Source organism: Aedes aegypti, chromosome 3 (genome assembly GCF_002204515.2).
Source record: "Aedes aegypti strain LVP_AGWG chromosome 3, AaegL5.0 Primary Assembly, whole genome shotgun sequence".
Classification (NCBI taxonomy): Eukaryota; Metazoa; Arthropoda; class Insecta; order Diptera; family Culicidae; genus Aedes; species Aedes aegypti.
Genome location: NC_035109.1, coordinates 115,327,567 through 115,352,654, shown reverse-complemented (window position 1 = coordinate 115,352,654; position 25,088 = coordinate 115,327,567). Strand labels below are relative to the sequence as shown.

General features: G+C 37.8%; 1 protein-coding gene across 1 annotated transcript in view; it reads right to left on the bottom strand.

The window, feature by feature from the left end:
• Nucleotides 1-4,083: 4,083 nt before the first annotated feature.
• LOC5566932 overlaps nt 4,084-25,088 on the bottom strand; it is a 190,202-nt gene continuing 169,197 nt past the window's right edge. The window contains exon 3 of the mRNA XM_001651296.3: nt 4,084-7,912. Coding sequence (XP_001651346.2) covers nt 4,337-6,664 — 2,328 coding nt within the window. The 5' untranslated portion in view covers nt 6,665-7,912 and the 3' untranslated portion in view covers nt 4,084-4,336. The remainder of the gene's footprint in view (nt 7,913-25,088) is intronic.

Below are 25,088 nucleotides of genomic sequence, written 5' to 3'. Positions count from 1 at the left end.
GTATACTGGTTCAATATGGCACGTGCGTATAAGATCGACTTCACCTGTGTGAGCAACAGTCGTCGTACCACGCTACCGGTACCTTATTGTCTTATAGCCGGGTGCCGTTTGTACTCCAATTTTGCCAGTAGTATGCACGACAAGAACGGTGACCGGTTATGCTAATGGCAAATAGCGACCTGCGACAAAAAGAGCAATACCATCCGCCAGTGCCTGCCTTAAGCCAACTATAGTTAGATAGTGAAGTGTGATCTACTGCATCAGCGAGCATTCAAGCCGTCGTCGGCGGAGAAGATGCGTTTTTCTTCGCTAGAATCTCGGCGAGCAGTTTTAGTATTACACTGGAGCTTCAATTTGCGATCTGAATCGCAAAATAAATCAACTTGTGAAACGAGAGAGTTAAGTTCGTAAAACGAGATGTTGCTTACTGAAGTCTGCTTGTATGAAATTTATGTTTATGTTATCAATATGATATCAATAGCTATGAGTCGGACAAGAAACCGCTTTCCTACGCTTCCTTTTTTCCAGGGGGGCGAATTCGCCCACTTTGGGAAACACTGGTTTACATGAACAAGAGGTACAAGACAGGAGAAAGAGCGGGCAGTAGTTTGGTAGTTGAAATGTCCAATTATGGAGTCCGCTTGCGCCACATGGGCCTCTGTTATGGTGCTAACTTCACCCCTGCTGTACAAACCGCGTTATTACAGCAACTGGGTCCAGCAACATTAGTGGTAGGCCTCCTCCGGCAAACGGATAGACTCTATCGGGAAAAGTGGATTCGTGCTCTGGTGCAGCAGTAGTGGGCAAAAATGGAGCGGGAACTTCGGAAGAGCAAAAAGACAGTCAAAAACGAGAAGGACATGTTAAGAAAAAGAAAAAGAAACTGACAAGGGGTGGTCCATTAATTACCTAAGACAATTTTGGAGGTTTTTCGAACCCCCCCCACCCCCTCCCCCAAAGGTAAGATTTTTTGTATGAAAATTAAAAATAATTTGTATGGCGCGTAAGAAATCTCCAAACCCCCCCTCCGAAAATGCCTTCAATTTTACACTCAAGGCTCCATCGATTAACTTTTCTTTTGATTTTTGAAGTAAATATAAGTATAAAGCTACCCTAAAATTTTGTTTAGATTCTAAACATTATAAGAAAATTGGCATGACATTTTCGGTGGCGCAATAATTTCGTGTTCGCCCTTTATAGGGCATGTCAGCTCTATATTAGCCATATACTAGCACGGAGAACGAGTTAAAGTGCTATTTGGTTACTTGGGAACAGTTCAAGTCTCCAAACTTTTTTGAGCATTTAATAAATTACATGTTTATAGATTTCAAGACCTTTATTTCACGAAGTTCTTTGATTACCCAGATTATTCACGAACTGATCTTCAAGCCAATTCTATCTAAATTTCATCAGGGTTACTTCGTATGGTTATTATGTGCATGTTATACAAAAATAGTCTTCCAATACGTCACTTATTAGTATGTAGATCTACAGTCCTATATTCCTGGAAGATATTCTAAACTTTTTTTGCATTTGTGAAGATTTTCAATGGTTTGTAGATCACGCTACCAGATCTGAAGGCTGTATTCCAGAGCATTTTGGAGTTTAAGGCAGGTATGGCCAGGAATAGGTATTATTTGAACGTCTTAACTCAATTTACGAACTTCATAAAAAAGGTACGTCAATTCAATTTACGTAAAAAAGAAATCCTTCGTAAACTGGAGTTTCAGTGTACCTATATTTGCCCGACCTACCTACACCAGCCGGAGTAAAAATAGAAGCCTCATCGGAGCGGAGACACTTCTTCTGATGACTGCAGCTGAGAACGCGCACTTCGACGCACCGTGACGCACGATGCTGACACCATGCCTTTGTGTAGAATAATTCTGGTTTCAGAATGGCGATTGTACCAACCATTATCGACGCGATGTGGACTTTGCCGAATGGTTTGAATGTTGAAAATCTGGTTTTCTAAGATTGCTTCTAGAAAAAGTTCTAGTGCTGGTGTATGCAATTTGCGGTGGAAAGATTTACCGAGAATGAGACAATGTCCTGAGTTCCAGGTTCAGAGCTAGAGTGCTGAAGGCTATTCCATTGTTAGGGTTTCAGGAATGCGTTGAAAGTTGTCGTTTTAGAGAAACTTGCATAGGAAATTTATTCTGAATCCTTTAGATTCATTTCATCACGAGGTTTTCTAAAGTCATTTTGATCATAATCGACGACAACGTTCTACATTTGAATAGAGCATTTCATGACCGACATTCAGACAATTTTTCCAATAAAAAAATCCCACGATGAAATGAATTGCGGAGATGCCCAAGTATGCCCCTCAATTAAATTCAAATTTGTGGTCTATTTTTTCTGATCAATTATACTTGATCGTACGGAATTCATGATAAGCTATATGAATGACTACAGTCGGGTCTCGAATTGACTTCAACAAAACACATCAAGATTTCTCAAAGAACGCGGTTTTAGAAGTATAATATTAATCTCATCAGATTGGCATTAGTTATCCACTAAATAAAGCGAATCGGTGCCATTAACCACTCAACCTCGACACAAGTATAATCGCGCAGGAATTCACGATAAGAATCACGGTACGAATATTCTTCTCCCTGAGTAACGTTGACTTAATTTCTTTAATCCTTAAGGGATTACTTAAAATGAGGACACTTCAGCCATGCTTCTAAGAAGGGTTTATTGAAATCTACGGTTCGTCTTCCTCGTAAATTGCGTAAAAACCATTAGTTCCAGTGAATTAAATTGATAAGTGAAGTATGCACTTCAACAGAAAAGTAATCGCCCACTTGATGCGTGGGAAATTTCTTGCAAGAAATGCTCAAGAAAAGCAGTTTTCTTTGATCGCAGTACGCAGTCGAAAAGATATGTCATTTCAAATGGAGCCCGCTGTAGAAAATTTCTTGACCATTTCTTAAGAAATTTTTACTTTTCTTGAGCAAAACAGCATACTTAGCTATAGGATGAAAGCAACTATGCAAAACTTCAGCTGATGCTTCTTTTCAGTAATATGTAAAGGATCTGTGTACGATCCAAACAACGATTTCAGCAGATGCCCAAAAATCCGTTTCAATTTATACGCAGGATTTTATCTAAGACTTCTTAGAAGCAGACTATGTACCTATATGAAAACTGAATTTAATACTACAGTTAGCTCTCCCTTACTCGATATTTTGTATCTCGATATCGAATAAGAGAACCATAGTAAAATTTGCTTTTCATGGAATTAATTAACTCATTACGCGTGGTAAAGATGGACAAATTATGGGTGCTTTTCATGGCTACCTTGATGGTCCCTTGGATCGCAGTTGCACTGGTTTTGTGTTCTGTAACTCGTTGGTCCCTTCAATATCTAGTTAGGGACGGTTGACTGTATATCATTTTATTCTATCTTTATTAACGAGATTTTAGCCCTGGGCTAGTTCATCTCGGGTCTATACGCTTTAATTCTACCAGAGTTTGAATCTTTTGACAGATACGCGTATTTCGACCTCAACTGTAAGGCCGTCTTCAATGTCTTGGACTAGACTCGATGTCGAGTCTTGCAAAGATCTTGAATCTTTAGGAAACTGTAATTCTTTTTACAAGATTGCTGGAGAATATCTTCAGAAATCTGAAAGAGTAGTTTACGGAATAAGTTTCAGAATGATGATTTTTACAGCACGAGTCGTAATTACGATGAGTGCTGTAAAAATCAAGTTCTGCAACGAGTTACGTACAACATTTTTTTGCGATTTCGTAAAAAAAAACACTTGAGGGTATCGGAAATTATATCGGAAAGCATTCACCATTATTTTACATTAAAAAAAGTTGTGTTATGATTCATTACGCAACTCAAAACAGTTGCGTAATGAGAAAATGTTGCGTAATGAATCATTACAGCACTGGTTTCAGTTGCGTAATGACTATTCCCGCACTGCATACTTCAGTGCAGGAAAGTAGTCCGTTTCATGACAGATTGGCGTGATAAAAAACAGCCTATTACGATGAGAAATTGCAAAAAAGATCTGTTCAAATAATCTCTTGTGTTAACAGTTCTTTTTTCACAGATTTTTTGCATCATAATAAAAGCAATAAATAATTGAAGTTCTTGACCGTAAATGGGGTAATTTTTCTTTACTTAAGGCACTACGCTAGAATGAAATCTACCATCACTGAAGACCAACAGTCTAGTCAATGTTTCACATCGTACCGAAGAGTTATCATCGCCACTTCACACCGAACATATCCAGGGCCATGGTTCTCACCACCCAGAAAAATAATTATATTAAACCCTAACATCTCCCATCCTTACACCCCTCCAATCAACTTACAGCTATACCTCCGTCTGCTCGTCGTTGCTGGTGCAGGAGTTGGTGGCAAAGTTGCAGCCCCACTTCCGGGAGCTATCACAGACTCGTTTCAGTATCGATTTCTTCTGGATGCACAAGCTGTTGAGCTCGTCCGACGGATACCGCTCGAACTCGACGATGAACCCGTTGGCCACGGCGACGGCGGCCGCATGGTTCGGGGTAAGGTACTTGCACGAACTATTACTCCGCGAGAGACTGGCGATTCGTACCTTGTGCGATTTGTGCTGCGGCCCGAACGGATGGTGGTGGTGCCCATTGGAGTCGGTCCCATCCGGTCCGGTTCCGGTGGCTGTCCCGTTGGGTGTGGCTTGATGAAAGCTGATGTTGGTGTTGTAGTTGTTGTTGTTGAAGTGGGTGTTGCTGCTGGTGAGCTTCTGCAGCCGCTCGTTGGTTTTCTTGTCAATCCCGAGCAACCGCTTGACGCCCCGACGGACCCGCTTATTCCGATAAGCGAAGATGAACGGCGAACTGAGATTGGCGACGACCACCGTGAATATCGCCAGGAGTGCTTGGTCGGATACCAGCACCAAGTCTACGTGGCCTTGCATCAGCACCAGTACTCCGTACGGGAGATACGATACGAGAAACATAATTATCACCAGAATGCTGATTCTAGCTGCACGTGATTCTTCGCGGTATTTGAACAAGGAAGATGCATTCGAGAGTCGATGTCGAATTGAAGTCATGTAACTGAGTGCCTTGGGTGGCACGTGCACAGCTGGCAGGGACAGAATGTGGTGATTACCGATGTGGTCAAACTCCTGTGAAGCGAGTTTTTGAAAGTTTGGAGTTGAGTGAACCTGTCGCAAGCCAGGCCGTATTTCCTGATTTTGTTCACTAAAGCTGACCAACCGACCGGCACTGTGGTTGCGTCGAATTTTGCCCGGTGGTTCTATGGGGGGCGTTTGCATGATGTTGTGATTGCGGTCTTGTTTCATTGATGGCTTTGGTCTGCTAATTGGTGTGGACAGTAGCTCTACTGCGGTGGTACTATTTGCAATTTGTACTATTGCCGGTTTGTCTTCCAAAATTTGCTTACACTGATGTGTGGGTGTTGGCGTTGGTGACAACAAAGGCTTCAGACAGACATCCTTGTTTTTAATACTACTGTTTTGTTGAATACTATTTACAGTGATGGTTTCATCTTCATAATGAATCTGCTTATCGATTTTCATAGTCAGCCCGTCGCACCCGTCACGGTCCGAGTGCTGGCGCAGCTGTTCGGCTTGTTTTTCTGCTTGCTTCTGTGCCGACGCGGCTGCCAGATTCAGTGCACTCTGCAACAGCGGAGAAGATCCATTTTGCCGCATCCGTTGACCGCTCTCACGAGCTTCCGAAAATATCCTCCAATACATGCCACATACTAGCGCAAATGGCAACAGAATCACAATCACAAAGTATGTGTATGAGAAAATAGTATTGTACAAATCCTCGGAAATGTTGAGATGATTTATGAGGCCATTATCGTGGTGGACGGCCGTTAGGTTTTTATTATTTAAATGACTAGATTCGAGTGCTGCCGCTGCTTCAGCACTTGTTATCCGGTTGTTGAACAGAGTTATGTTTTTCTGATCACCACGAAATCCGGAAGCAATTCCGAAGGCTATCCCCAGCAGCCAGGTCGTTGCAATAAATGCCCAAGCCTTGAGCTCGGAAATTCTAGAATGGTACCGCAGGGGATCGGTAATGGCACACCATGTATCACCGACTACTAGCAGTACCGAGAGAGCACCAAGAGCTACGGCCAAGTCGAGCCCCCAACATCTTATCTTGGTTAGCGTCAGTTTCAGATCGATTACATCATCACGAGAAGTTTTCACGTGCAGCACATCTTCAATATTTACATTGCTTCTTATCAATATAGTATCACATTCAATGGTGGTGGTAGTTGTGGTGGCGTTCAAGCATTTAACTATCCTATCAGTTTGATTATTCACACTACTTCCCTCACTCGCGGTGGCATTCACTACGGTCGCGTATGGAAGTCCAGTGTTTCCGGAGGTCGTTGCCGCCGTTGTGTTTGACGTCGAGGTTGACACGGTGGATGCGGCAAATACCACCACCGTTGACGGTGAGACCGTCGATGCCGTCGTTTTCGATGTAAATGCATTTAGCAACAACGAAGGACCCAAAATTATACAACATACCAAGTTCACAATCAGCAAGTTAATCACGAACCGATTCGCAGTCGTTCGTAAACTTGGGGTGACCCAGAAAGCGCCCAGCGCTAGGATATTCACACCGATCGAGCAAAGTAATAATCCACCGACCAGGCAGTCTACGGCTAACATTGTGCTACGCTAGTTTCACTTTTGGTCGCTTGGTTGGATTTCGTCATTTTTGTGTGCACAATTTCATACAAACTGAAAGTTTCGCTTCTTCGCTTGTCTTCGCTTCAACTGTCACACCTCATAGTGATGCGGCGTGGCTATTGCAATTGGCACCGAAGTTTCATTGTTGCTTCTTTGCTTGTCACTCACAGACACACTCGTTTGACACTGAAATCCACAGGCTAATTTATGATATGACCGCCTTTTTGGATGTGCTTCTTCACTGATTCCACTGTATCCAATGACAATCACGCATCCGCTCCGATATCACTAAGAACTGATCGCACGCGTTTGTCGACTTTTTTTTTCCCACGACACTGTTTTCTCGAGCATCTTATTCTTCTATCATTTTGCATTTATCATATAGAAAATTAAAATCGTTTCACACAGGGATTAACTATTCTTTATTCCCCAAGCACTGCTTTCGAGAAAACACTTGCTCGTCGCGCGGCAGCCTTCTGATGAATGATACAATGAATCAGCACCGATAGCTTGCCAACCACCGACTAACTGACTGCGTCCTCTGGATGTTGGCAAATTTTCACAGACTGCCGTCGTCGTTGTCGTCGTATCGTTCTTCCGCGTGCTGCTGCGGCTTTGTGTGAAGACACGATTTATTTTACCGAGTGCCGAAGACGTGCTCGGATTTTTTCTATTCTTTCTACCGCCCGCTCGGGTTCTGTTACGCTGATTCTGGATCCCCAATAATACCAGTGCCGGCTTGCGTGCGCGTAGAAGTCAACTGACCCGTGTGCTTGTATTGGTGCAACACGTTGGCTTGTAGAGGCCAAAGACTCGGCATGCATTCGTCGGTTCGGGTTTAGTCAGTCAGTGTTGTTTTGGCTTGCAAATCGCTGTGGACGCGCTTTTTCGCACCGGCAAACTTTCTGTATGCAAACGATTGACGTAAATTTCACATACACGTCGAGCGCCTTAAAATTGTTTATGTTTTCCTTCGTTCTCATTCGTTCGTTCCGCGGTCGATTGCTTCAATTAAAGTTTTCTTCAGCGATGCAGAATGGATATCATGTTTCGATTTTTAGTGTTCGTTTTTTTTCTTGCTTTCGGAATTTTTATTGCACACACTACTAACTGGTGAGACCTGGCAGATATGGTGCGATGCTTTAGTCTGTCTGTCTAGTTTTGCGGTGTCTAAGTTCAAGTTCACGTTTCTGCTGGAGGCCGGATTCGTTAGCGGGTTGGTCGAATCTGTAATGAAAAGATTGAAGAGGAAAACATTTCAGCTGATTTTAAAACGATAAGCTACCAAAATGATTGGCATTGAATTGGTGGAAGCTACATTGCTGATCGGAGTTACAGCAACGTAAGCCGCTACTTATACAAAATGGTTAACATTGACATGCTATAGCATTGTTTCTTATTTAACAATTTTGTTTAATTTTGTTATTTTGTGGTTAATATTTTTTCAAGCATTTTCTAGAATGTTAGACAAATATGTTTTAAAATGTGTTTTTTTTTGTTTGACATTAGTTTGAACTTTATTTTGGTCTATTTCATTACTAAAAGGTAAAGCATTGGCTGCGCAAAATTTTCAAATCAAAAATGTTGATACTTTTGAACAATATTTTATTTTATTAAAATTTTAATACTTTTGAATATTTTATTTTACTTCTATATAGGCTGAGGAAATGTTTTAATTTTAATTAGATAAGTCTCATAATTTTTCAAATGACATCCGTTTCCATCGTTATAGAGCCAATAATTGTGAAGACTTAGCTGATTTCGCATTGTAAATCCACTTATTTGTAATTGGTCATTTTGAAACACCTATTATGATTCCGTAATAACTCCGGAACCAGGTGGCCAATCCTAATATTATGACCAGTCCTTAAACTCGAAGCATATTCGCCTCTTGTGCCAAAATTTGATTCAAAACTATGGAAAAACAAAAAAGTTACAGCCAAAAGCGTGTTTTTGCAACTCTCGGGTAACGGGAGGGTTAATTCAATTTTGTGAAGGCCAAACTATTACAAGTCATTAAATTTTTGAGTTATTTTGATATTTAAAACACATTGAACCACGGAATACGCTTAAAAGTAGGCAATTTCCTTAAAAAAATATGCATTTTCAAAGTAATTAAGTAGTAATTTTGCTATTTAAATAAACTTTTAAAAAGTTTGACAATGGAATCGTTTTTGGCGATGTCAGTTTTAGTGCATTCAACATATTCCTCGTTTATATTACTTGCAGAACTGATATGTGAGGCATGAATCTCTGGTAGTATTTCCATAATCATGGAAATCATTTAGGTATTACAAAAGTTTTAAGATTTACGTGTGAACAAAATTCAATTTTCAATAAATCATACTTAAAAATAAATGAAATGTCGAATTATACCATTTAATTCCACCAGAATTCGAATGCTTTAACACATATGCGTATTTTGATTAAAGATGGCTTCATAATTGAGTTCGAAATACGCGTATCTTTCTAATATTACAAACTCTGGTGCAATTAATAAAAAGTATAGTGCGAAATTTAGTTTTTCATTTATTTATATGCATTCCACTAAACAGTTCGATGATTTATGAAGTATATTTGTATTACATCAAGTGTTATTGCAAGAGTCCCCAGACAACCAGAAGTTTTAACAACATTTAACAGTTTACGAACAAAGTTGTTTACTCATACAAATTGCATCACATCCGCACTAAATGGTGGATAAAATCGTTTCATCGATGAGTTTTCTCGCATAAAACGCAATTTTCACACTAAAATGTACACACTGCCATTGCATGCTATTTTTCGTTAATAAACTATGCACGTATATCGCCTCCACTTTTGTACGTATAAGGCATTTTCACGACATCTTATACGTGGAACTTTGCAAACATAAGCATCGCATAACGCGAAAGGTGATTTCATTATACGTACATTCTGGTTGTCTGGGTCGTCCATTAACTCTCTAACCCCTAACGTCTGACTTTTCAATAAAAATGGTTTATAAAAAATCATAACTTTTTTTTTTTAATTTGTAATATTCAAATAGGATATATTCGTTCCGGAAGTGATGGTTCACGTAGATTTTTCAAGATTAGCGGTAAATATTTTTCATTAAGTTACCGCTAAATGTAATTTAAAGTATTGATCTGCTTAAATCAAACGTTTATTCAAGCCTAAAGGGTCTTGCGATTTGAACAAAAAAGTTCCATATATGATCGTAGAAATTTATCCGCGTGGATTTCAACCGTTCCATGTATGTCTGCTTTGTGCCATTATTTGAACCCAAGTTTGAACCGAAATTTGAACCGAAGTACCGTTTTGTCTCAAAATCCGAACAGACTCATATTCCGAACACTCGCTTTTTGTATGGCGATGTGGTTGCAATGTTTCGCTGAAAGATGTCATCAAATTACTAGGAAATGGCAGTCAATTACAATTCAATTTGATCATCTTCAAATCTAATTTATACCTCGGGAGTAGTGATGATTTTCTAGTTCGAGGCCAGTATAACTAGCTTAGATAAATTAATTTGCGAAATTATTCATTCGAATACAATTTATTCGTGCTGTTCGGGATTTGAATCAAGGTGTTCGGAATATGAGACAGAATGAACATCATTTTGATTCAAGTGCCGAACACTGACTTGAATCAAAATGATGTTCTATACTTTCACTTAAAATCAATACTAAACAATTTTAAATAAACATTTTTATTGGCTCATCCAACACCTAACAGTTGGAATTTGTGAATAAATGAAAATTTTCACAAATACGAGCAAATTTATGCGCACCAGATACATTTGAAGTCACTGTTGGCCTTAAGTGTTCGGTATATGAGTCAAAACGGTACACATATACCGGGTTCGGTTTGATACACTGGTACAGAGACGAAGCGTGTTTGCGGTTCAACACAAGTTGCAAGGTTCAAACCATAGTTGCACTTCGGTTCTGTTCATGGGAAGACTGACACAAAGAGGACATTTCCTGAAACTAAAAGAATAGTGCCGTGCGACGGCTCAAAATTCATGCCTTTTTTTATCCTGAATATCATAGCTATAATTCCAAAGACCAGTATAAGGTTCTGGCCACATCCGGATACCCCGGGATCGGTTCTGGCAGGGCCTCAGTGGGAGAATTTTTTAATCCATTTCACTCATATCGTGCAACGGCTCAAAATTCACGATTGTTTAATGCAGCACATCCCAGATATGATGTCATGGATCAATGTAAGGTTCTGGTAACATGCAATCACTACAGAAATAGTTCTGGTAAGGCATCATATGCACCCTTTGTAATCCTATCGACTCATGGAGGTTTCACTTTGGAAACCATCTCTGTAGAATCCATTGAGATAACTTTGGATCCATATCGATAAGTCCAAAAGACATTTTTAGCTAACAAATAATGAAGAAATCATAAGAAGTATTCGTGAAAGAACGTTATAAAGAATATTATGAGAAGCAGCATAACATAGCATAGACTGACTGTACATGTCAACGGTTGCTACTCCGTGATTGATCCTAACCGGTAAGAATTGCACTTCGATCCAAATGAATAAGGGATGGGATTTTCCGCATATTCTCGAAGTGCAATGTTAGCAGCTCTCATATTATTGATCAATAACGGCGCCGGCCAAGTCCTTACAGTCAGTTGGGAAGGGTAAGGAACGTTATTGTGTAATGATCGTTGCTTCTAAAGACCGAGAATACCTCTGCATCTCCACAATCATCACGCGACAGTTGTGGTTAGTGAGGGAGGAAAAAGATCTGGGAGTCACCTTTGGTCGGTGATGCGATCCATGGATTAGGAGGGAAAATACGAAACTTAAAACTAGTGTTGCATTTTTGTATCACAGTAAAATATATTGAAAGAAATTATAAAAAAGTTGACATTCATAATATCGAACTATTCAAAGGTTATTTTTAGTAATGACGATGACAGAAAGGATTGTGTATTTTAAAAGTGTATGTAACAGAAATAAAGGTATTGTCGACACATGTAATGACGAACCATTCAAAGTATGTTTGAAAATTAAAATAAAATTTATAAAAGGTGACGTTGCAACAAAAAAATGTCTTACGTCGACATTCATAATGTCGAACTATTCAAAGGTTATTTTGACCACACAGTTAAAAATAATGAGGATTACACGTCATGTAAACTTCATTCATGCGATGTAAACATGACGTCATGTAAATTTAAGTCTGAAATCATGTAAAATTGTGTTACATGTCATGTAATCACTCAGGATCCTGCTGGATTACATGACAAATAATTGAAGTTTACAAGACATATCATGTAAATATCCATGATATTCCACGCTCCAATTATGTGCATTATATGTCTCAGAAATTTACACGTTTCGTTCGAACTGTGCAATGACGAAAACATAATGGTATATAGTTTAAATGAAACGCGAAAAAGTCGACACTTGTAGTGACGAATCATTCATAGCTTGTTTGAAAATAAAATAAAAGCTACTTATAGCAACGATAAAGATGAATTATCATAAGCATGAAACAATCTCACCAGTACTTCATCCTCGGCTGAAAACGAAGCTTTTCGCACTTGATTAACACGAACCGAACACGATTGGTCTTGACTCCGTTGCGCGTCCCACCAGAACACGCAACCAAATCAAAAGACCACGCACTCTGGTCTGGCCTTTGCAAAGCAATGGGCAAACGAACGAAGCCAGCGAAAAAACATTCCGAGCGCGCGAAAATGAATCGGACAGCTTGAGCCTTCGCAAAGCACTCCGTTATAAAGAATATTATGAGAAAGAAGGAAATTCATTTCATAAGGTTTTCGTATAGAAATTCACCAACACATTTTATGTAAACTTTGCTACGGGTTATAATCTAAAATATATTTAAAAAAAAACTGCCACTAATTGTAGTAATTCTGTTACACGTTTTTCCAACAATAATCCTCAAATTATATAAATAATTACTAAGTCTTGATAAGTCTTGAAGAGTATGCGGTTCGTTTGAGACCGAAAGATCCAAAGTCGGTTAACAACTGGCTAAGCTATGATTTTTTAAAGTTCATTTTTTATGAAAAGTCAGACGTTGGGGGTATGAGAGTTAATCAATTTTTACATATGCTTTTTTGACCCATTCCCACACCAGATGGCGGGGATCAAAACTTATTGCCATTCTTTTATTTTGCGTTGAATCTCGATAACCATTTACTCCCAATTTTTGGCTCAGCTTTTACTCGGACACACAGCTGATCCTCTTTTTTTGCATGCATTTTCCAATGCCAATCACGTGCAGTTGAATCCCAAAATGGCAAATGGCTCTTCCTTCTTTGCATCCACTCTCTCTCTCTGTTACCATCCAGCTATCAATCAATCAATATCCGAATAGCTACTGCCAGCTAAAAGCCATTAAATACGGGCATCGCCTATCGTGACTTTGCATAGAAATGTTGGAGATAGACAACGAGCAGCACATAGGCAGGCATCTTCGCCCAGATTGACGACAAAAGGCTAAACCCCAACGGAGGGTAGGAATCCTTTCCAAAGTTTCAAATTCCACGCGCCCGCCACTGCTGTGGCTTTGTCTTTCCCGTTTATCATCGCGATTCTTCAACACGGATGCAATGTGCACAGCAAAAATTAATTGTAGTATCAGATCACTGTAACTGTACGCAAGTACGTTCTGGAATATGATGTGCAATTAAATGTTTTAAAATTATACAACCTCCAGCCATTGCTGAAAATTGAAAATCGGGGTCGAACAATTGACAGAAGAGGTTAGACTAGTTAACAAAAATTATTGGTCGGGATAAGAACCCTGTTGGCCTAGCGAGTGAGTGTCGCGTCCAATACCTCTCGGTCATCTCACCAAGTTGAGGAGATTGAGTTCAATTTGCTACAACTTTTGTGTTGCTTTTCGAAATGCTTTTTTTGCATCTTGTTCTTGAGAAATAGTCGAAAATTATGTCGACCGATATTGGGCTGATAAAAATATTGATTTTCTTTTATGTCCAAGACCACATGGAAGGTACGAGGATAAGGATATATAAGGAACAAAAAAACAAAAATGAAAAAAAGTTGTTTGTTCGAATTTTTATTTTTAACGATAGTTGGTTAACTTTTTCCAATAGTCGTCTGGATCATTATTTTACCTGGTTTTTACTCTAAAAATAAAAAAAAACCTAGGGTAGGTGTACCAGTTATGGACATAGTGGTTCCCTATTTCGCCATACGTGATGACTTTAATGTCTTCAATCTTTGAAAACTTTTGTGTGTTGTAGTAGTTAGATTTAAGATATATCTTGATGTTAAAACATTCAAAAATATTTAAAATGTGAAAGTTATCAAAATTTCACATATGGCCAAATAGGGAACCACTATGGCCATAACTGGTACACTTTCCCTATCTGATGTCGAAAGAATGGTGAATCTTTTTTTTCTCCCCTTTAAAATTTTCGGATTTTTGAAGGGGGAGGTGACATAAAAGAAAATTAATATTTGTATCAGCCTTATTTTAATTTTTTTGCAGTGTGCGCGAGACTGAGCTTTATAGATGTCACCGTTCGCCGTTTTCGCATGATGCACTAAAAACTAGAGGATACACGTGAAGCTCGTAGCTCAATAAAATATTTTCCTTGCCCCGATGTGAAATATCAATGGCACATTGCTTTTCATTACATCGAGGTGCTTTTCTATTCTTTTGAATCTATTGATCCGTCACTGATAGGATTTTCGTCGACAGCTTGACTTGACAGACTACTTCAATGAGATGTGGAGTGGACATTTGGAGTAAAAAGAAGGAGCTATCAAATGCATGAAGTCTTAAAAATCCTTGAATGTGAAACTTCGAACTTTAATCGGAATTTAGTTAAGTAGACATTTTTTTAAATGTTTCAACATTGGATAATATATGTAATTCATGAGTACTATACCAGAAAGGGAGCTTCAGAATCATTTTCAAATTTTTTTTTTGAATCCTTTGCAGAGCTTTCTTCCTGGTAAAACAACAGTTTGTCAATATTGGTACAGCATACATGGCTGGCCTAAAATTTGTTTGAATATCAAAAGCTTATTCTTAAGACAAAGTTTGGATTTTGTATTTATAAGGGAATAAAGACATTTTACATATTCGTTTCATTTGACTTGAATGCCCTCAATGTGAATTTTGAAAGTTAAATTCTAGCACGAGCCCTAGATACTTATCTTCATCTGAGCCTTTGCTTATGATTTCGTTACTGGGCAGCAACATTCTCATGAAATAATCTTTATTGTGTGTCTTCACATAGAACATAAATGCAGTTTCGAATCATTGTGAACATAAAGTCATTATTGCTAGGTCTTATTCTTGTAAAAAATAAACCATTAACCCATATCATTTTCATGGGCACAAATAAAACATTCTTATCGCATTGTGAGCCTTCCTGTTTACCAACAAATCGTTGCATAAAATTTCATCAGATTTTGTTTTTCTTAAATGTAGGTATGTACCTAATAAATATTTGCCTTTATCGCACTCCTTCCGGAGCAGCGTAATCGCATACCTCGGCTGATTCGGGGGAATACTTTGACCATTGAGATAGACTGACTTCGTCGAGCATGATACAACAGCTCATGCCTCGTGCATGTTTCTTCAATGTTTGAGCCGTTGCACAGTTTTTTTGATTGGCTGAAATCGTGAACTTAGTTCAGTACAGCTGTATTTCGGTTTTATTATCGCTCATTCAAATCACTACTCATCAATTTCACGCTCGGTGTTATAACAATTTTCATTTTTATTATATTACTCTTTTGTGAAAATTGAAATTCAAGTGTAAATTAAATTCAGGATGCTGACAAATAATTTTATTCGAACTTATTAATACATCTTGGTCGAGTTGAATTTTGAAAAGCCAACATAACATTAATTGACTTAAACTATAAATGGTCTTACAAAGTTTAAAACCAAGGTTCAGATGACTATTTTTTTATTTGTACATTAGACTGATGCAAATCGTCCATCATCCTCCAAAAATTTGAATTGAAATCTGACGTCAGATTTCCTTCAATTAATTCATCTATTTTACATTATTTTAATAATATATGATTTTTTTTGAGAAAAGATAGATCTTTTCGTAAGATGGAAAGTTGTTTTGGACAATTTTACTATATCTTACAGTGGGGGAATAGCAATAACAAATCTAGAATAATTTGCTTGCGTTATTAGCGATCTGTTACCAAGCAAAAGGGAAATTTGACAAAATACAATACTTTTCTAAACCATCAACAAATAATTTTGGGCATCGAAAGCACTATGAACTGTGTTGATAAGTATTGTTATACATATTAAGTTTGTATTGACAAATTAATCCGTATCTCACTATTGGAATTCAGCTCCGTATTTGTTATTCATAGTTGTATTCACATAAACTTTATTTCATAAATAAAAATCAAATAAAAAAAAAACCTTGATAGTGTGTCCATATCTAGTTGTTTAATAAGATTATTTTCGAGATTTATCATATTATTTCCATGCTTTATGACTCATTACAAAGTAGAAAAAAATTTGCACTTGTTTGGTCGTCCATAAAATTCGGCACGTACACAGGAGGAAGGAGAAGGGTTTCAAGGAAACGTGACTACCCATTAGAGTGGTTCAAAAAACGTTTTTGCCTCACAACGCTCATTCGATTCTAGATCAAATTCTGAGTGTCCTCCCAAAATTTGAGCTCATTTGGATGAAAACTGAGAATGCACAAGCCCTTCAAAGTTTATATGGGAATTACTATGAGAAAAGCAAGCAATTCATTCAATCGGTCATAGTGTTTGCCCATGTGCTCTTGGGGATTAGAACTATGTTGATACTGTGCGATACAATAATCAGCAACAACTTTGCCGAAGACCGTTTTTAAATCGGACGCCCTAGTAATTAGTTATTGATTTTTAACCCTCTAATACCCAAATTTTTATTTTCGATCTAAATATTATTTTTAGTTATCTAAAATCATTCTAAACACGTTTTGGGCAATGATTTATTTTTATTCGCAAATCTATGAATTTCGTTTTTTGATTTTTATAGTTTTTATTTTTGAACATCCCTACCCGTTCTCATTTTTTCTTGAAGCCTCTTCTAGTTACTGATTTTTGGCAATAAGAAAAATTCAAGTTTTTACAATATTTTTGCAAATATTAAATTTTTAAAATTTTTCTGGATTTATTTTTATTTTCCGTGTAATCGACGGAAAAACAGATTTGAAATTATTTTAATACCACCAAGCTCTTCTTCTGTGATAGGTTGATCGTAGAAAAATACAAAAGGTACGATTTTTTATATTACATGTTAAATGAACCCCAGGCATTTGTAGGTTATATAAGAATACAATTTTTCAAACAATTTTCAAAAATACTAAAAAGTTTTAAAAGTCATGAAAAACTTTTCTTATATGCGTATTACGAGTCAAGGTTTAAACCAAAAATAATATAATTTTGATATCCGAGTTACGAAAAAATACACAAAATTCCAAAGTGTACTCCGTCTGAAGGCGGGGATGGGTATTAGAGGGTTAAATGAGTTGTAAAACTTTGGCTACAATTATTGGGCTGTTCTGCAGGCATCACTGGATATATGTAGTAAAATATTGTAGCCATGATTTGTGCGTGCTATCTTTCGCGCCAGGGTCAGCAATGTTGCCTGTTCAGATGTTAAAGGAGCACTGCTGAAGAATTTGTGACTGGATATAAATCAATAACTAATTACTGAGGCGTCCGATTTGAAAACGGTCTTCGGCAAAGTTGTAGCTGATGAATGTATCTCACAGTATCAACGTAGTTCTAATTCCCAAGAGCGCATGGGTAAACACTTTGACCGATTGAATGAATTGGTTGCGTTTCTCATAGTAATTCCCATATAAACTTTAAAGGGCTTGTGCAGTTTCAGTTTTCATCCAAATGAGCTCAAATTTTGGGAGGACACTCAGAATTTGATCTAGAATCTAGAATGAGCGGTGTGGAGCAAAAACGATTTTTTGAACCACTCTAAAGAGGAAAAAAAGGAGCATGGATATGGCAAATATTTGCATGACGTAATTTATAAACGTACTCTAATAACAAAATTGAAACATAAAAAAATAAAATTTCAGAGAAGAAAATGCATATCAGCGCTAAATCATTTAGTGGCTTCAATTCAGTTTTCTGCTCTACCACGCAAGTAAGATACAATCATACATACATACATACATAATCATACATGTACAATTATGCACACTTATTCCTTTAATAAAAAAAAAAAAAAAAAATCTTACGTCAAAAACAATGTTACAATCATCGAACGATAACGTTAAAAATTTTGAAAAAAATAAATAAATAAAGATGTTTCAGAAAAGTCTTCAAAAACGGCGTTATAAAACTTGCCAGCTGATAATGAACACATTTCTATCAAAATATTTTTTCTGGGTTAAATTATTAGTAGACGGTGTAGCTGGGATGTGACAGCGCAGTGATTCAAATATATATTACAAAATCAGAATTTTGTTAGAATTTATCAAAAGTTTATTCTTCAGCCCAATAACAGTCAAATATTGTACTCCAACTATTACATGCTTTATAGACTTATTTATATTTGAAGTCAAAATCTGTCAAAATTATTCGTCTATCACGTTAAAGTTACTGTATCACTGATGCCTATGGGCTCTTCCATTAATAACAATGAATTCACTTGATCCAAGATTTTTGACATTATAGCGGGATCAGAACACCTGGGATCATATGGAAGCGTAACCCGCTCAAGTGTCTCAATTCTTGGTTCAAGTGAATTCAGTTCATCGGTGGATAAGTCAATTTGTTGTTTTCCTGTTCTTCATTTCCTTCAAATGATAATCCTTCTTTTGACGACTAGAAAACATTTTTTTGCAATTATTCATCGTAATAGGCTGTTTTTCATCACGCCAATCTGTCATGAAACGGACAACTTTCCTGCACTGAAGTATGCAGTGCGGGAATAGTCATTACGCAACTGAAACCAGTGCTGTAATGATTCATTACGCAACGCTTTCTCATTACGCAACTGTTTTGAGTTGCGTAATAAATCATAACACAACATTTTTTCAGAAATTGTAAAATAATGCATTCCGATATAATTTCTGATACCCTCAAGTGGTCTTCTACGAAATTGCAAAAAATGTTGTACATAACTCGTTGCAGAACTCGATTTTTACAGCACTCGTCATAATTATCCTACTCGGCAAGCCTCGTTGCATAAATTTACGACTCGTGCTATAAAAATCATCATTCTGCAACTTTTTCCGTAAACTACTATTTTAGCTTTCAAGATAATTCATGAATGTTGTCAAGGTTCATCCAAAAATGTAAGGAGTTTTGAATCCAAAATAGTTTAGTGCTGCTCGACTCGATAGTAAGTATCCATTGTTTTGGTCCAGGCAGACCAAATTCTGATTGTAAGTTCCCTTGATGTTTCGCACATAAAGTCATTTCCCAGCTAATATTTTTTTTTCCTGGCAAAACGTCTCATTTAGTTGATCAACTTTTTCGAAGACACCATATATATTTTTAATCACTGGACTTCAATATAGGCGAACAAAATATGTGCCGAATAGTGCCATCATGAGAGTGACTAAAGAATTAGGGGTCATTGGAAAAGTTGTTTGTATTAAATCTACAACTTTACCAAAGACATCATAATTAATGATTGTCATACAAAAATTCCAATTTAACAGCGCCACCTGTGGCATAGTTGCAAACTAGCATTTACTGTCAAAACATGCGCTATATTTTGGGGAAATATTTGTTTGGAGACACTATTCTAAAAACAAAATCACACCTATATGTGCTATTTAGTTAATTTCACGATTTTGGCCGATCGAAATACTGTGTATTGTTGCGTTGTCTGGTTATTGCAACGATCTTTGTGCAGATAGGTGGCAAATTGACTGCAAGCGATATTTCGTGGCAAGTAGCACTTAAGTACGCCTTAATAGCCAAACAAAATGAGGCGAGAGCACATTTTGAAGAGATAGTAGAGCTAACGCAGATGGGATGAGGATCGGCGGACTGCGGTGCGACGACATTGATGAACAAAACGATGACGTTTTAATGTGGGTCGATGGACGAAAATAACTAACTACTGGGTGCGTTATTCATTCGTCCGAGACATAATTGTTGTTTGGGAATGTTTCGACGTTGGGTGTACTGCCCATAACTGCATATTTGTAACATTCGACAAAAGTAGGCATTGAGTAAATGGCATACCAAGTTTGCATTTTACTGCAGTATGGGAGGAAACTAAAATTTCAAAAAATCATTAAGAATTCAAAAGAGCTTATTTGAGGCTGAAATTTTGTACAACTCATATCGCATATTGGGTGAATAGTCAGAAAATAATTCTGATATAAATTTCGTTGCTACTACATTATGAGGCTCATGTATAATCTCAATGTGACTGTTATGCAGTTACAGTTACCAATGTGACAAAACAACTTGGTATTTTTTTCGAATTTTTTAGAACAATCTCACAGATTTTAGTAAGTTGATCGAAAGTATTTATCATTTGATGACTCTCCATGGTATTAACTCCAATTTGTCAAAAATGTCGAATGTGACTGTTATGCAGTTATGGGCAGTGTACCTGATGGTCAAATCGATACAGAATTAAACAGACAAATGTTGTGTTCTGGGTGGATCGGAGACATGCAGTGAAGGTGAAACAGGTGAATTTGATTGACTACGAAACGCGATCCATTGTTATATCCACTTGGCAACTGTAGCAAAGCAAGTAAGTAGTGTTGCGTGATTTGGAAACATTGTTGTGGACCGTTCAAATTGGGAAGTTCACAAGTTGACATTTTCGTGGTGGGGAAAATGTCAAGTTTTGACGTAACAAATCTGTAAATTGTTAGATTATTTATTGATGCGTTCGTGATATGTTAGACGATCCTATCAGAATGATGTTCAAGAGGTCACGACAATTTCCCTGATCAAGTTGGTTTTACGTGTGATGTACCAAATATTTGGCCACCAAAGTATTCGGCCGACTACAAAATCACATAAAAATGCATGTCAGATAATTATCGAACGGCTTTTAAATGGCAAATGTCAGATTCTTATGCTGCTGAAATCGCACTACTTTCAATTTTTATCCATTTGCCGAGTGGATACGGATTAATAACTGTAGAAGTGTTCATAGGAACACCAAGCGGCGAAGTAAGCTCTGTCTCAGTTGGAAAGTAACATCAAAATGAAGAAAATGTGTGAGATTAAAAATAGAAATACCGAGCTCCAATAGCATTTTTGTACGAATTGAACTAAGAGTTTGAATAATATTGCAGAAATAGATGTTGAAATTTTATTAACTACGTGAAATGTTCGATGGAATTACTGAAGGAATTCTGGATATGGATCAGTGAGTGGTCTTTTGATTCTGTTGCATGCTCCTGTGGAGCGAGGGACGGAAACTATGTCAATTGTACCCAGTTCGCGATGTACGAAAATATATTCGTGTTCAGTCGAAGTTGTATTACTAACTGGTAAGCTCGTTTTATGCTTACAATATACATTTTATCGTGATAACGTTACGTTCAAGAATTATTAAGAGATACCATGATTGAATTGTCAATATAAGTGCAGGTATAATTATTCCTTTTATAATTTTAATATACACACCCTTTTTTGATAATTACTCAAAATATTTTTGAAAGTATTTTTTTTAATCTGTTTTCAATATATTTTCTTAGCGAAACAAAAATGCAAAACTAGCTCTATGTAAGAGTCATATATTTCTTCCTTATCCATAAATCGCATCATCGACCAACTCCAAGATCATTTTCCTTCCTCACTGATAAAAACACTTCTCGTGATGATTATATAGATGCAGAGGTATTATTGGTCTCTAGAAGCAACAATCATTACACTCTAATATTCCTTGTTCAGTGCCGTTTTTGATGAATAATATGAGAGCTGCACTTCAAAGAGTAAGCGGAAATTCTCATCCTTGAGTGATTTGGATCGTATTAAGATTTTTCGCCAGTTCTGTCTATGCCATACTATGCTATTTCATTAATTACCTAATCTTTTTCTCATTTCAGTAAGTTCAATTTTATTTTCTGGTGCTTCACCAATGATGCAATACCTAATCCAAGAGAATAATCCTGTTTCAAATTTAGATCCTCCGTTTCACGACACAATAGAGCTGCTTCTTTTATACATCTCATATGGTCTGTATACCTACTAATTACGAAAATTGAACACCTTATTATGGGCTGCAAAGTTTCCAGTAAACCACCGTAATTCAGATTTCGAAGCACGCACCGCATAGAGCTGGGAAGTTTCACTCGTTCATTATCATTAGCTCCACGTAGTGAGACATCATTGCCACCACCGTTGTCTTCGCTGTCGCCCTCTCCGACCGGTGACGACGTTTATCATCGCCGGCTAAGCCAAGGAATGCTTAAGGGGGGTTTCTCCAAAAATAAAATCAAATTCCTATTTATAGACACATTTGCACCAGCACGACCTGTCGGCACATGCGGTGGGCGTGTGCGTGCCTTGATTGAATAATCCTTGAACCCGAACATTGGGGCTGAATATCGGTCGATAGCACTTCTTCGGGGTTTATCGTTGCTCAAGGATGTGGTTCTTGAACACATAGCTCTACATTGAGTGGACTTACGATCCACCGAGCATTGGATGGTGATGTTATCAGCCATAGGAATTCGGTGTCTGGCAACAACAACTTAACTCAAATGAGATGTTTTAGTCTCATCGTTAGTCAGCAAATTTTCCAAGTGATTGCTCATCAGTCGGTGGTAGCTTTATAGGCCGTATGTTGTGATTCGGTTTGTTTTCATTTATGCCACAGGTTATCGTCACTGTAAATCCAAGTAGGGGTGTCTGGGACAATATGCATCACTGGCGCAAGATTGCTTTTTGGGGTTTCCTTGAATATTTATAGATAAAAAATTACGCATTTTTCGTGGACTTTTTGGTTGTCATGACAATTCAATTTTTTCTAGGCCATGACAATTTTTTTCCTGAATATTTAGTAAGTACAGCCAACTCTCCATATTTCGGTATTAAAGGGACCATCGAGTTAGGCAGGTATCGAGTTAAAGAATACAAAATCAGTGTAAATGAGATCCAAGGGACTGTCTAAGTAGCCATGAAAACTAACTTTCAATATGCTTTTCTATTTCGATATCAAGTTCCGGAATATCGAGTAAGAGAGAGTAGGTATTTTTACCTCAAAGGAGCATATTACCCAAGATTCCTGAACCTAGCTAGGGGACCAATTTTTTTCATTGATTTGGTTAACATCTAAACATATTTGCAGGGTTGCTGTATGGCATTCTTGCAACATGCCCTGCCCATCGTATCCTTCTAGTTTTGGCCACCTGATGGATACTGGGTTTGCCTTAGAGTTGAGTGAGCTCGTGGTTCAGATCGCAATCAGTTAAGTTATCCCAAAAAATCCTACATATTTTTAATAAGGTTTTTTGAATTATTTTACTTAAATAATCAACACAGTTCCTAGAGTTTGTTCAAAATTTCTCAACGATTATCGCCCTCAATTATTTTAGGAATATTCCTTCCTTGCTTTCTTAAGTTAAAGAATTACTGTAGTTTTTTTCTATTCAGATTGTTTCAGAGTTGCTCAATATCATCCACGTAGGTTGACTTTTTACTTTTATATATTATCGATATAGACATATGATCTCCTCAAACTATCAGCTCTGCACTGATATTGTTCTGAACGCTATCAGTTTATAACAGTCACTGATAGTGCAAGGACGCCCTTTGATATTATCCTGGTTGTCATTCGCAAATCGCTAGCGTACCACTCTCAAGATTTTCAGTCGGTATACCGTTCTGAGCCCTGAACGTCAAAATGTTTCAAGCTGAATTTTCCGGTATTTCGAAACCAGGCAGAACTCGCAAAAGAAGCAACATTTCGGCAATTGGCCCAGAAATGCGTCAAGCAAGATAACGGAAAATTTCGCTGTTGCATCGATCCACACGGTAACTGCCAGTACTCACAGGTAAAATATGAAACTGGAAACATGAATCGACACTTTCGTCTAAAACATCTCGCGCTGGCTGAGTCTCTGGGAATAATCAAAGGTGACCAAACAAACAGCGAACCATTCCGAAAAGGCTTGTTGCGGTGGACAAAAGATAGGTTCTCGAAGCTTCCACGAAGTTAGTTACAAAACATCATTTGCCATTGATATGTTTTGAATGGGAGGGTTTAAACATGCTCCTGGGACCCTTAGCATCAGCAGTCGGAACCAACATCTCAAGAGCAAATATAAAACTTCATGATGAAGTCTTCATCTTCAGAATGCTGCAGAGATGGTTAAAGCCGGATTTGCTGCTGAACAGGAATCGCTAAAGAAATTTCTCGCCGGTTCCTTGCAGAAATTTTCCACAGCGACTCCCGTTTGAACTGACATCTCTTTTCAACTGCGTACTACGTTCAGAAAAAAGTGCTTCCTTGATCGATTCCTTGCAGGAATTTCCCATGCATCAAGATCTGAGAGAGTCTCGCGAAGAGGAAAAATATCAACGTCATATGCAGCCCAGATTCCGCTGTCACGAAACGTCAAATGCAGCCCGTCGTTTTATTGGCTGAAAATGTGAAAAGTATTGTATTCAAAACAAACTGTTATAAAAATACCTCAGACAGCGGAGCAGATTTTCCAAAAATGCTGATAAATCTGAACACAAGACTAGTTATTTATAATGTCTGCTACGTTTGCTGGCATGAGATTTCACTCAAAATGCCGTTTTTGCTTCGGTGTGATGCAAACGCAAAAGTTTTTTTTTGCTGAGATGGTCATGTGAGAGCTTGAACGGCTTGCGCAAGATTTATGTAAACACTGAGTGGAATAAGAAAAAAACTCAGTAATCGCAGAAAAAGAAGACCGTCTCCGCGAGTCTCGTCTCAGATCAAGATAGACCAAGAAATTACCTGTCAGCAGCGAATTAGGCTTAAAGCAGTAATCGGTAAAGGAGCTTCGGGTAAGCTGATTTCCCTTATGCTCGACAGCGCGTCTCGGCATGGAAGGCATATTTTGGGCATCAGCGTCCAGTACTCGGTTAACGACAAATTGGTCATCAGAACTCTAGGTATGCTATGAGGATATTTCATTTTACGTTAAATTCATTGTTTGTTCAATTTTAGCAATAATGGAGATGCATGAACGACAAACTGCGTCGTTTTTGAAAGATAAAGTTTTTGACCTTTTTCATTCGTTCTTCTTCTTCTTCTTTTTTGGCATTTACGTCCTCACTAGGACAGAGCCTGCTTCTCAGCGTAGTGTTCTTATGAGCACTTCCACAGTTATTAACTGAGAGCTTTCTTTGCCAAAGTTGCCATTTTCGCATTCGTATATCGTGTGGCAGATACGATGATACTCTATGCCCAGGGAAATCAAGGAAATTTCCTTTACGAAAA